The 12,084-nt window shown below is 44.1% G+C and overlaps 1 protein-coding gene across 1 annotated transcript; it reads right to left on the bottom strand.

Annotated features, from left to right (window-relative positions):
- Positions 1–4,878: 4,878 nt before the first annotated feature.
- Positions 4,879–6,185, bottom strand: LOC147168986 (odorant receptor 131-2-like). Its single transcript, XM_086084296.1, has 2 exons — positions 6,015–6,185; positions 4,879–5,733 (listed from the first exon to the last, which is right to left on the bottom strand). The coding sequence occupies exons 1-2, from the start codon at positions 6,183–6,185 to the stop codon at positions 4,879–4,881; spliced, it is 1,026 nt and encodes a 341-aa protein (XP_085940422.1).
- Positions 6,186–12,084: the final 5,899 nt, after the last annotated feature.

Below are 12,084 nucleotides of genomic sequence, written 5' to 3'. Positions count from 1 at the left end.
TTGTCCTTGCTTGCTTCAGACTTACTTTGCTTCGCTCGATTTCCTCTGGTAGATTTCTTCATATTCAAACTGTGGATTATCACTTCAAAACCTTTTCATTTTTTAATCTACTAATTCGTCTACATTGGTTAATTTCTTAAACATAAACTCCCTCATTTTGACAAAGATCCACTGATTTTTTCAAACACGTCAAGATAAAGGGAGGATAAAATAGAGACCTCATAACTCAAAAGACGTCGTAAATAACACAACCCTCTAAATCAGGCTATGAGGTAAACGAGAGAGCTACAAAACACTACAATAAAAATGAGCACAAGCAGATACAATTTAAGACACTAATATATGATGACTTTGGGGCCATAAAAAATAGAGGTAACCATATTAATCTAATTCAGGATACGAATTACACAAAACTTACAAATATCTACCATTTCCTAGATTTAATCAAACTAAAAATTATTCTCAAACTGCTAATCAACTTCACCTCTTTTACAGATTAGTGGGGCCCATAAAAAACACAGCACACAAAATATTTCTACTCATTTTATCCTATTATTTTTTCTATACTGTAGCTGCAGCTGGACGGAGTCCAGAAAAAAATAAAATGATAATTCCTCACGAAAAAAATAAAAATATATCGTATCATATCGTATTAATTAAATTCCCATTGTACCAATTCAGAAACTGATTCTCCCAAGAAAATAGGCAAAAATTTAGTAGGCTATAGATTGAAATAAATTTTCTCAATCCCTCATTTCAAATTCACATATGTCGTTTTCAATTTCCTGAAATACCTTGCTATAGATCACAGTTCCCCATCCAACACATTAAGAATGCCTTGCATACCACCGTGCAGCATTTTACTGATTGAAGGGTCGCATCCTAGTCAGACCACCAGCTTTTTAAAAGTCAATGTTCAGGGCGGCGGCTGTGTCAGACAAAGTTCAGCAGGCATCAGCGATGAGAGGAGACATCTCTGCAATGAGGCTTGTACACAGTCACTGGGCATTGTGGAAGTTGAGCACCATGTTTTTTGTAGGCACAGGAGGAGAAGACTGTGCTCTGCGGCGTTGACCTTTGATCTCTGCCACGTCCATTCAGACGCTGTCTGCAATGTGGACCCGATGACACATTTTCGGTCCTTCCAGGCGCTCACCTCGACCAACGAATGCACCCGGCTGATCCAATGCACTACAATGCCAGACTGAGGAAATGGGATCATAGCAAGATAGTTCACTTCCTGCTTTCTCAAAAATGTTTCGTAAAAAACAGCTCGGTTTTTGGGAATACCCTTCATAATAGCTACTAGCAATACTTGCAAATACAACGTATCAGCAGCTGGGGCGCATCCCGTTCGCAGTTTGTAATCAGTGAAGGCCATCAAACCCTCATCTGCTTTGGAACTTAAGCATCAGTTTCTGAAATGACACACTCAGAAAAAAAAACAAATATTAAAAATCATTATCAATATGTCGACTTCAAAAACATCTATAACTTCTTATTCAACTATCTTACTTCTAGCCACAGCTGTACAGATGTAGGTATAATTATGTTAACTCAATATAGCTAAATACAAAATACTATTATTTTATCATTATTCTTTATTCATTTGCCCCGAAAAGGGAAAGTTAACAAATGAACCATCTTCATCAATTATTATAGTGTAAAAGACTATCAATTCAGTCACTAAAAAATAAAACACAAATTTAATATTCTTCTACAAAAACTCAACAATATCTTTCAAATACTATTACTTATTTTTTTTATTGTTTATCATTCCTCTCTTGCCTAGAAAAGAGAAAAAGTCCCATTACGAGGACACATTATGCTCTAACCCACAGCCCCCTCCTTTTCTTCTAACCTAGAAACAGGGGGGGGGGGGGGGTCTCAGCATTATACATCGCAAAACCTATTTTACCACATTCCCATTCGAAAAACAAACGCCATTATCACACCAGTCTCATCTCACACAAAAACAACACCAAACTTAGTCAAAGATATTGAAGAAAAGCAAACAAAATCTCCATACGCACATTTCTCACTCACAATCACAATAATAGCCCCCACCTTTTAGAAGCTAGGTCACACACTCAAATACATACGCACAGACTCTTTAGTCATTATAAAATAATAAACGGTTTTATCCTATCAATTCGTTGTCTACAAATCTTATGGCATTTAAACCGCAGTTTTGTACGGTGATTTCAATAAACGGGTTAACTTATTTCGGAGGGGAAGTTACTTTCGCACCAAAATCAGACACTGTATTATCACCAGCATCTATCAAAGAAAATACAAAAGTCCCTCGTAGCATTTTGTCCAGCGACAGCTTTTCATACAATCGATCCATAGTTTGTTTTTTCATTTTTCATCGACGTTCTTTTATTTCCGCATGGCTGCGACTCCAAGCACAAGTTCCGACTATAAACCAGAAGCACATTCAGGACAAACCATTCTATATCCCGGTCGAAATCGCCCTCCATTTTTGTAGTTTTTTATTTTTTACTTTCGGTTTATATTCTACGCAAGTAGTATTAATATTTATCAATACAGTGACGTCTCACTTTTAATATAATAGTTCAATAGGTTAAATTTATTCGACAACGTTTAAACAATGTCGACAACGTTTAAACAATGTCGACAACGTTTAAACAATGTCGACAACGTTTAAACAATCTACAGGAATAACATAGATGGCCACACAACATACACACACATAAGAATCACGTGACCTCTCGTTTATACACAGCGGTTACCCAATCCCGCTGAGCTAAACTGTCCTCAATATATTGCAAAATTTTTGCAAGGCGCTTATTTTCAAAATAACTTGTCACGCGCTATCGAATTAAACCGTAGAACAAAAGTAATTCATACGGTAATCCTGACCTCAAAACTACAAAAGTAGAAGCGCCATAAATAAAATAAAAACCACGTAATCTCTCGATTGCAAATACAGCGACACAAATCCAATCATCGCTGTAATCAACCTGGACCCCTCAATACTGTTCAATTTCAAACAGGCGCATTTTCAAAATAACTTATTACGTGTAAATGGACGTTCTCAATAAGAGTCATGAGCAAATATCGATTAGTCCCCAATCGGCCAAAGTGCTAAAAAAGCAGAGCGCTTACCATAATCTTCGCGATCCTTAGTGGAAGAAAGACTTCTCACGTCATCCGGCAACCCTTTTATTCAATATATATTATGGTCTAAGGATTCTTCGTAGCGAGACGAAAACAAAACAAAACAACAACAAAAATCAATTTGCTACTTCATCCTGCCTCAAAATGCGCTATTTAGGTCTGCACTTACGTCACTTTAAATGCACCACCCCATGTACGTGTACAGTTCAATGTCGTAGGAAAAATCCCAACTCTAGAACGACATCAAACTACAACTTGTTCACACAGACCTCATGTAAAAATTTAGACAATTTAGAAGACGAAAAACCAGTTGCAGCGGTCCCAAATAGACAGAACTTCCCTACGTGGATAAAAGTCTCCACTTACCGTACTTTATTTATTTAGGCCTAGAAGTTCCGCCCGTCCGGGAACGCCGCAGCTCGCAAATCGTCAAAATATTTGCGTCACCATTCGTTAGAATTCAGCGTCGGGGATCACCATTTGTTAGAGTATACAATATTTGTATTGTACTCTTTGCGTGTTCAATTAACTGAATGGTGAGATTCTGGTGAAGAAGTCCCTTTGCAAAGGTATAGTTATTCAGAAGCTTCTGATCACACAAAATGAAGACACTCAAGCCGTGTTCCGTTCAGATTGTGTGCCTCTCCTCTCTTGCACACAGTTATTTATTGAAAGTCCCTCTCCTCTCCCATGAGCACAAATCAGATTAGACTTAAACAATAATAAATCAGCCTGTCCTTGGACTCTCTTCGACCGGACACAGACTGGAACAAACTATACTCCCCTTAGAAAAGAAACCTGTTACCCTTCTCTTTCCCAGGCAAGAGAACAAAGGACTATAGATTGGCTTAACATATGAATTAACAGTTGTCTTATATTTATATCTTTATAACTAATATCCAAAACGGTTAAAATATAAATTGAAACTGAAAAACAATGTTAATAATCCAACAGTCGACACACGAGGAAGGGCAGGCGGGCAAACACATGTGGACATTAGGGCCCGACCGATCTGCATTTTTTGAGGCCGAGGACGATTTTGGGCAGAAAAACATACCGATTAGCGATCAATCTGCCCATTATTTAAAAATGTGTGTGAATCTTCATTATTTGGAGGAAAAACACTCGTGAAGTTGATGCTAACTTCCTGTTGCCATTTGAATGGGATCTTCACTTTTAGCATTAGCATTAGCATTAGTTAGGCTAACGAAGCATGTTTTGTACTTAAATATACAGTGGATGTAATTCTTATCATTGCGTGTTTAGTTTGACGTGTCATGAAACAGTTTAAAGGACGCTTAGGGACCAGAAAAACATACGCTACATACTACGCTAGCAAATGGTACAGTCAGGGTCCTTCCGTTTTCTTCGATGATGTTTTAGGGGGCAAATAATCGTGCATTTGGCGCAATTGGCCGATTGCTTGAAGGGCAATAATCGGTCGATTAATCGCTCAGGCCCTAGTGGACATGCACTGTAAAAAATAAAAAATAAATAAATAAAATAATAATCTGTTGTTTTTACAGAAAAAAACCTGACAGCTGTGGTTGCCAGAGAAATTCGGTGAAAATGTAAACAAGTTTACAGAACAGCTCGTCGATGTCACTGCTCTTTAATGCACAACAAACAGTAACTGCTTCAGAATTGGACCAAGATTGTACAAAATCTGCGTGTAAATCTGACAGAACAAAGTAGCAAACGATGCGGGAATGTTTGAGCAGCGTCGCGCTCCGGTCACGGCAGTCGCGGGCGGCCATTCTTACAGGCGTCGGCTGCTTTGCTCTTGCTGGTTCCTATTCCTGCGGCGTCTGCGGCGTCTGCGGCGTCGGGGCCGCTCTTGCACAGCAGGTCCCGTTGGAGGTACTTCCGGAAGCACTTGTCCCGCACGCCGTACAGGATGGGGCTGATGGCGCGGGGCAGGACCTGCGCCACGATGTAGCAGGCGAACAGCGAGTCCGGGTAGTTCTTGGGGAACCAGCGCTGCAAAGCTTTCGTGAGCGTCGGAGCCACGTACGTGGTCATGCACAGCAGAACCTGGACGCCGTGCAGGACGATGGTCCTGCGAGCCTTCTTGGCGTCCTTGCTGGCCGTCTGGGCGGCGAACAGGATCTTGAAGTACGTGTAGAAGATGACCGACCACACCAGCAGCTGGTACACGATGTATAAGATCTCCTGCTTCTTAAGCAGCAGCTGCCCGGGGAAGACGATCTGCCGCAGGCAGATGATTTTGGAGGAGAAGAACGCCGGCGGCTGGACGGCCAGCGTGACAAACAGGTCGGGCAGGATGGAGACCAGGCTGGTGGTCCAGATCAAGGCGATGAGGACCAGGGTCCTCCTGACGGTGCAGATGCGGGCGCGGCGAAGCGGCAGACACACGGCCACGTAGCACTCGGCCGCCATGCAGGCCAGGTTGAGGGGCGTGTTCTCGGTGGTGATGCAGGCCATCAGGATGACGGGCGCGCACGCCCACGCGCTGATGGTGCGCAGCGTGTAGCTGACCACGGAGAGGGCCACGGTCACGCTCAACTGGATCATGTTGTTCACGACCAGGTGGAAGAACAGGATGTAGCGAGGGTTCCAGTACAAGATCTGAACACAGACACTTGCGAAAGGCTCCGCACCCCCAAAGTCAATACGGCGCAAAGCCGCAACATTCAGACGATTGCAAAACAAGAACACGTTTCAAAAGAAAAGACGAGTGCAAAAAATGAGGGACGATTACAATTGACAATTGTAATTATTCGCATGACTTACTCGATGAAAAAGAAAAAAAAGCTCTAAACAAAATAAAAACCAACTCAAATGAAATTTCCAAGACTCATCTTGCGAACGTGACCGAACCCGGAAAACAGGTGAGCCAGAAGTCGTACCTGGTGCTTGCAGAAGGTGTACATGAGGCTGACGTTGATGGAGTTGATCGACAGGCCGATGACGAGCACCAGAACGTTCTTGGCCACCGCTTTGCCCAGCGAGTCTCGGTATTGGATGACGGCGCTGGCGTTGGCGTTGGCGTTGGCGTTGGCCAGGGCGCTGACGCTCATGTCGCTGGCCGCTGACGACAAAACACGTGCGACCTACGTTAGCCTTTCTTCCTCAATCTCAAAATGGCAACCAAAAATGTCTTCCAAAGGAATTCTGTATATACGTTTTTCCATGAAAAATGAAGAATGTTCAAAACAATGCATTGAAGAAAATCTGCATCATCATCATCATCATCATCATCATCATCATCATCATCATCATCATCATCATCATTAACGAAATGAAATAAAAACGAAAATGCTTGTAAAAAAAAAGAAAACGAACTAAAACGAACTCATGTTATAGCAAAAATGTCCTTCATTTTAGTCTTTGGGAATGAATTGAAATAAATGAACCCAAATAAAGATGTTTGAAAGTCATATATGAACAAGTCTTTTTCAAAGAAAACAAAAAATAGTGGACCACCCTGAAAACGGATGAAAGATAAACTCCATTTAAAACCCAAAACCAAATGAAAAATCCCAAACTCTAACAGCCCTGGTCCTAAATGACAAATAGCCGACATTATTGATTGATTTTTGGACATTTTTCATGGAATGTGGCCTTTTTTTGTTGTTGTGAAAGTTCACATGAGCAGACATTTTGCGTCTTTTCCAAATGTCACTGCAACTGTCTCGGATTGTCCAAAAAGAAGACGTGACATTTTCTTTACATTTGACGACTTTCCCACCAAATCCATTCGATGGCCCGACTTGAGCACCCCTGATTTAGAGTATACTTTATGAATACGAAATACATCAACCTGAGGATTAGGTAAGGTAAGTTTGCGTTCAAATGATCTAAAAAAAAAAAAAGGCATAAAACTGAAGTTAACTCTTTGACCGCCATAAACGTTATAAAACGTTTAGCATAAACCTACGGAAGGGCGCCGAGGACGTTAAAAGACGTTCACTATGTTTTTTTGTTTTTTTTTGGAAACGGGTGCAGGAAAGCCTTGGGCAGCTGTGCTGAAAGTATCAAGCTGATCTGGTTAGTATAATGACTCGTTTTGGCCCCTAGATGGCAGCGATGACTCTCTTTGCACAAGGTTGGATGGGCCGCCCACCGTGGGCGTCAGTAGAAGACGTGAGGCGGAGCTAGAGTGTTGAGGAGACAATGGCTGATGAAGCCACAATGGCTGACCAAGCAACCGGTTGCAAGCAGCTCCGACTACGATGCCACCATGAATGGAGTGGATAAAATGGATCAGAACATCTCTTACAACCCGGTTTAGCAACTGAAGGACATGAGGAAGCCAGACGTAACATCACCGTAACGAAACCGTAGCATGATCCTGATATTAGACTTGATGGCAACACACACTGCAGTATATACTTGCTATTCCCCGGAAAAAAACGGCCTGCAAGAAAGTGGAGCTTTTGCACGCGAAGAGGCAATCTGTTGTGCAAATGCGGTTGCGTCTCCTTGCACGCAGGGGAGAAAAAACAAAAAGAAAAACTGTCGTTGAAACATCCACATATTTGTAAATAGCACCACAGTTGCACACATTTGTAAATAGTTTGCCAAATTGTTGTCAAATTGTTACACTGTTGAATGTAAATAAACGGATTTTGCTATCAAAAAACACTTTTTCATTCTTGGTGGTAGTGTTTTATAGAAGTAAAGCACTATTTAGGTGTTTGTGGCATCATTCATGGACAAAAAGAAGTGTCAAATTCACTAGAATGCATGAAATAATATCGTTTCACTAAAAGCTTGATTTCTCCGTATTTGAGTCCAAAACAAGCGAAATCGGCAGAAACTAAACACTTTCTATTGTTGATTACTAAAGAACGGAATAAGGTAGAAACAGACTTTTTTTTCTGATGAAAGTTGAAAGTCCAATCTTTCATTTGGTAGAACGTGTGTTTCCATAGTCCGAACAGAACATTTTCTGTGGACCTTGAAAGATCAGTCCAAATGCTTAAATCGGCTGGCACTGACGGCTTCCCTTTTCTGAAAACGTCTGGCAGTCAAAGAGTTAAAGGCTTGAAACATTTCTGTGAGTTCAGAAAGATTGAAAAGATCCCAAGAAGGTTTTGTTGAAATGTTGCTCTTTTGGAAGCTCTTTTTGATTTCTTGACTTTGAATGACAATCTTGTCAAACGTTGAGTATGAAATGCAATTTCTTCCTTCTTGACAAACAATCCTTTCTTATAACGCGTACTAGCGGCTTCCATTTTCTTCTCTCTTCAAAGAAATGCGTGTTTTTGCGAAGATGGCTAACGTGGATTTGGAGCGTAACGAAGCGACATCAAACGCGTGCGACCTGAAAGTGAGCTTTAAGTCAACGGCGAGCGTTCGCTTCCTCCTCATCAAGTTTGTAGAAAGCCTGAAAGATGTGCGATGCGTTTGCAGAATCCAAGAATCAAGTCATGACTCACCTGTCCGTCCGTGGCAGGTAGATTCACCTCTGACCTCATGCCCGCCCTCCAGCCATCTTTTATAGCCCAAACTGGAGGATCTCGCGCAGGCGCGCACACGCCTGCGCTGATGCGCACGCAGACAAAGACTGAAGAGTGACATCATCCGATCGGCCGCTTTTCCGCGCCGAGTTGGGAAATAAATGGACACGAAATGGACAAAAAGAAGACGGCGGTGAGTTTGCGACACAACGTCGACACTTTCCATTTCTTTACAATCACATTTTGTGAGTTACTTTGTCACCATTCGCAGGTTTGAAAGTAGAAATCCGTTTTTGGAATCCGATTTACATTCAACCGGCTCCAAAATTTGGAAAACCTCATTTCCTTTCTCTCAGCTTTGAATCTTTCACTTGTAGCGGGAAAAAACAAACAAAGCAGACGGAGCCTACGATTGATTTCATCAAATTGGAGCAAATTGAACTGATCAATTCTCATTGAACGCTTATACGGCGCTGGCAGCTGCGTGATTGACATAAACAACATCAAGTCAAATAAGGGACACCCGTCCGTCCGTCCGTCCATCCGTCCGTCTGTCCATCCGTCCGTCTGTCCATCTGTCCGTCCGTCCATCCGTCCGTCCATCTGTCATCCGTCCGTCCATCCGTCCGTCTGTCCATCTGTCCATCCGTCCGTCTGTCCATCCGTCCGTCTGTCCATCCGTCCGTCCATCCGTCCGTCTGTCCATCCGTCCGTCTGTCCATCTGTCCGTCCGTCCATCCGTCCGTCCATCTGTCATCCGTCCGTCCATCCGTCCGTCTGTCCATCTGTCCATCCGTCCGTCTGTCCATCCGTCCGTCCATCCGTCCGTCTGTCCATCCGTCTGTCCATCCGTCAGTCCGTCCATCCGTCCGTCCGTCCGTCCGTCCATCCGTCCGTCCGTCTGTCCATCCGTCCGTCTGTCCATCCGTCCGTCCATCCGTCCGTCCATCCGTCCGTCTGTCCATCCGTCCGTCTGTCCATCCGTCCATCTGCCCATCCGTTCGTCCATCCGTCCGTCCGTCCATCCGTCCGTCTGTCCATTCATTCTTCCATCCGTCTCAGGGTCTCTCTCATCCTGCTGATGACTTCTGAAGCATACATATCCAACTGAAAGCATTCTTTCAATGCGTCTGCTGCACATTCGATTGTCTGGATTGATTGACCGCTGAAGTCAAAGTGAAAGCGGAATTGGCCAAAGAAGGACAAACTGGATGTCTGTTTGATTGACAGTCCGCACGGAGGAGAAAAACAACAACAAGTTATTGTGTTGTGCCGATGGCAAGCCTCAGAGGAAACCGACCCGCTTGCATCATCCTCCTCCTCATCTTCGTCAGTTTGCGATGCGATGACAACGGAACGAGTCCTCAGACGCCGCGTGACCTTTCGGGGCGAATTCCCTCCGAGGATTGTCAATTGCGTGTGTGAATTCTCGGAGGAACATCCGCCGAATGACTTGATGAATCTGCAGGGGACAAATAAAAGGTCAAATAAAAGGTCAAGCAGCTCGTTAGCGGGGATAGAAAGTCACAAAGTTGGCTGCTGGTCTTGAAAAGTTTGTTCCACGACATCACTTTGTACTCAACGGTGCGATTTTTCCCATCAATCTGCTTTTGTACTTTTATTTGCGGCATTTTCAAAACGCATTTGTTACTTTAGCGCGTGTGTGGTTTTTTTTTTAATGCATGACAGCCATTCAAATGCTTGACGGGACACGGGAGGTCGTTTCCGGGCATTTGACCTCCAGCCAAGCCTCGCAGGCAAGTGACTATTGTGCCATATATGCAAATTTGCCCGCGTGTGCGTTTTCACGCCGCTTCCTGGTCGGCTGCTGTCCCGGACTTCCGGCCGGGAGCGGCCATTTGGAATGTTGTGTTTGCAAACAGCAACAGGAATCCATGGGACCGCGCGTCCCCGACGCCAGGACTCGTTGACCGCGACCTCATTTGTAACCAACACGCAAACCCTAAACCTAATCCCAATTCTGAGGCAAATCTCGCACCCGACCGAGCCCGCCTGAATCGAGCCAACAAGACCAAAGCAATAACACAAACGATTGATTGTTATTGTCATCACAAAGTGGGGAAAGGTCCCGGGTGCTTGTTCCTCCAGCGAGCCAATTAACCTTTGACTGGTCCTCGGCGGATTTGTCGCGTCGACGTTCCGCCGAGAATTCCTGCTGACAACAACGCCAACGCGTGCCAGCAAACTTTGCCGTCCGTCAGTCCAACAAACTGCTCCAATCTCACTTTCGCAAACTTGGACCGTCAATTCAGCAGAAAGTACTGTAACCTATTTTCGATCCGATTTTCAAGAATTGCGAAAAAGAAACTGAATAAAAACGGCAGAAATTCCGGGAAAAAAGGCCCAAAATGTGGCAAAAAGTTTTGACGCTTGGAGGGGATGGATTTTGAAGCGTAACCAAAAAAAGGAACATTTTGCCGACGGAAACGGCTTTTGTGAATAAGCGACTACAATACCAGATTGTTATTTTTTTTACTTTCGGCAGGTGGTCAGAACTTTACTTTGTATTTATGTATTTATTTTCATTTAAATGGAAGAGCGGATATACGTCGCACGTTTGTAGTCACAATAAATGGCGGATGATAAAGCACGACCAAGAAACGCGATTCTTTTTTATAAATGATGAAAGGAAAAAAGACGAATGCCATTTTTGATGGCTTCATGAACATCAGCTCTCCGTGTGACGGCACGCTTCCCTTCCATGCGGCGAGGAAGCCAACAAAACAAACTAGCGTTCAGTCCGTCAAAAGCAGCATTCCCACCCGGAAGGACCGCCCCCATCGTCACAAAGTTCCGCCGCTGCAACGTCATCTGGCGGCGCATTTTCGCCAACACTCCGTTTAGTCCTAAAGGTTTCCTATTTGGCTAAGAACACGACATTTGTTGTCAGACTCCATGTTGCCAATAACCCCCCCCCCCCCCAAAAATCCCCATCAAACCAGGAAATGACTTCTCAAAAGCAAAATTTGACAACATGCTCTCCGGCTCACAAAGATCTTCTTGCCACGAAAGTGCAATCGTTGTCCACCCAAAGTTGTCTTTTGCCCGCAAAACGCTCCGTCGTCATAAACCTTTGAATACTTTCTTTTCACTGGCGGCTTTGGATGTCAAACCTGTTGCCATTGCAAAGATGTGTTTCTTTTTTTTGGGGGGGGGGGGGGGCGATCATTGGCTCGCAAAAAGGCAACAATAGATGGCAACGTGTTGTTTTGTCATGAGCAACATGACAAGCGGACCAGCGTTTCAACGGGCAACGGTCCGGCCGGCAAAGCGAGCAAGACCACCGAAGGCCGACAGTTGCGCACAAAAACAGCAGACCGCAAACAGCTTTTCACCTTCACAAGAACGTCACGACGTCATCGGCTGCATGGCAAGCAAATGTCACGAGGGAACGAGATGACGAGCCGCGCGCGCGCGCGTGTGTGTGCGCGCGCGCGCGGCTTTGCCCTATAAAGGATGGCTGGCGCGGGCGGGCTGGCGCGGTCGAGGGGTC

Source organism: Leptonotus elevatus, chromosome 9 (assembly GCF_054856555.1).
Source record: "Leptonotus elevatus isolate MCC_2025b chromosome 9, RoL_Lele_1.0, whole genome shotgun sequence".
Classification (NCBI taxonomy): domain Eukaryota; kingdom Metazoa; phylum Chordata; class Actinopteri; order Syngnathiformes; family Syngnathidae; genus Leptonotus; species Leptonotus elevatus.
The sequence above is the reverse complement of the archived record's forward strand: the minus strand, read 5'-3'. Positions and strand labels throughout refer to the sequence as shown.

What these genes read in the sequence shown, in the direction of transcription:
- LOC147168986 (XM_086084296.1), bottom strand. Translation starts at nt 6,185, where the DNA reads ATGAGCGTCAGCGCCCTGGCCAACGCCAACGCCAACGCCAACGCCAGC. An exon ending in ACACCTTCTGCAAGCACCAG is followed by an intron (nt 5,734 to 6,014) that starts GTACGACTTCTG and finishes GTCTGTGTTCAG; the next exon opens with ATCTTGTACTGGAACCCTCG.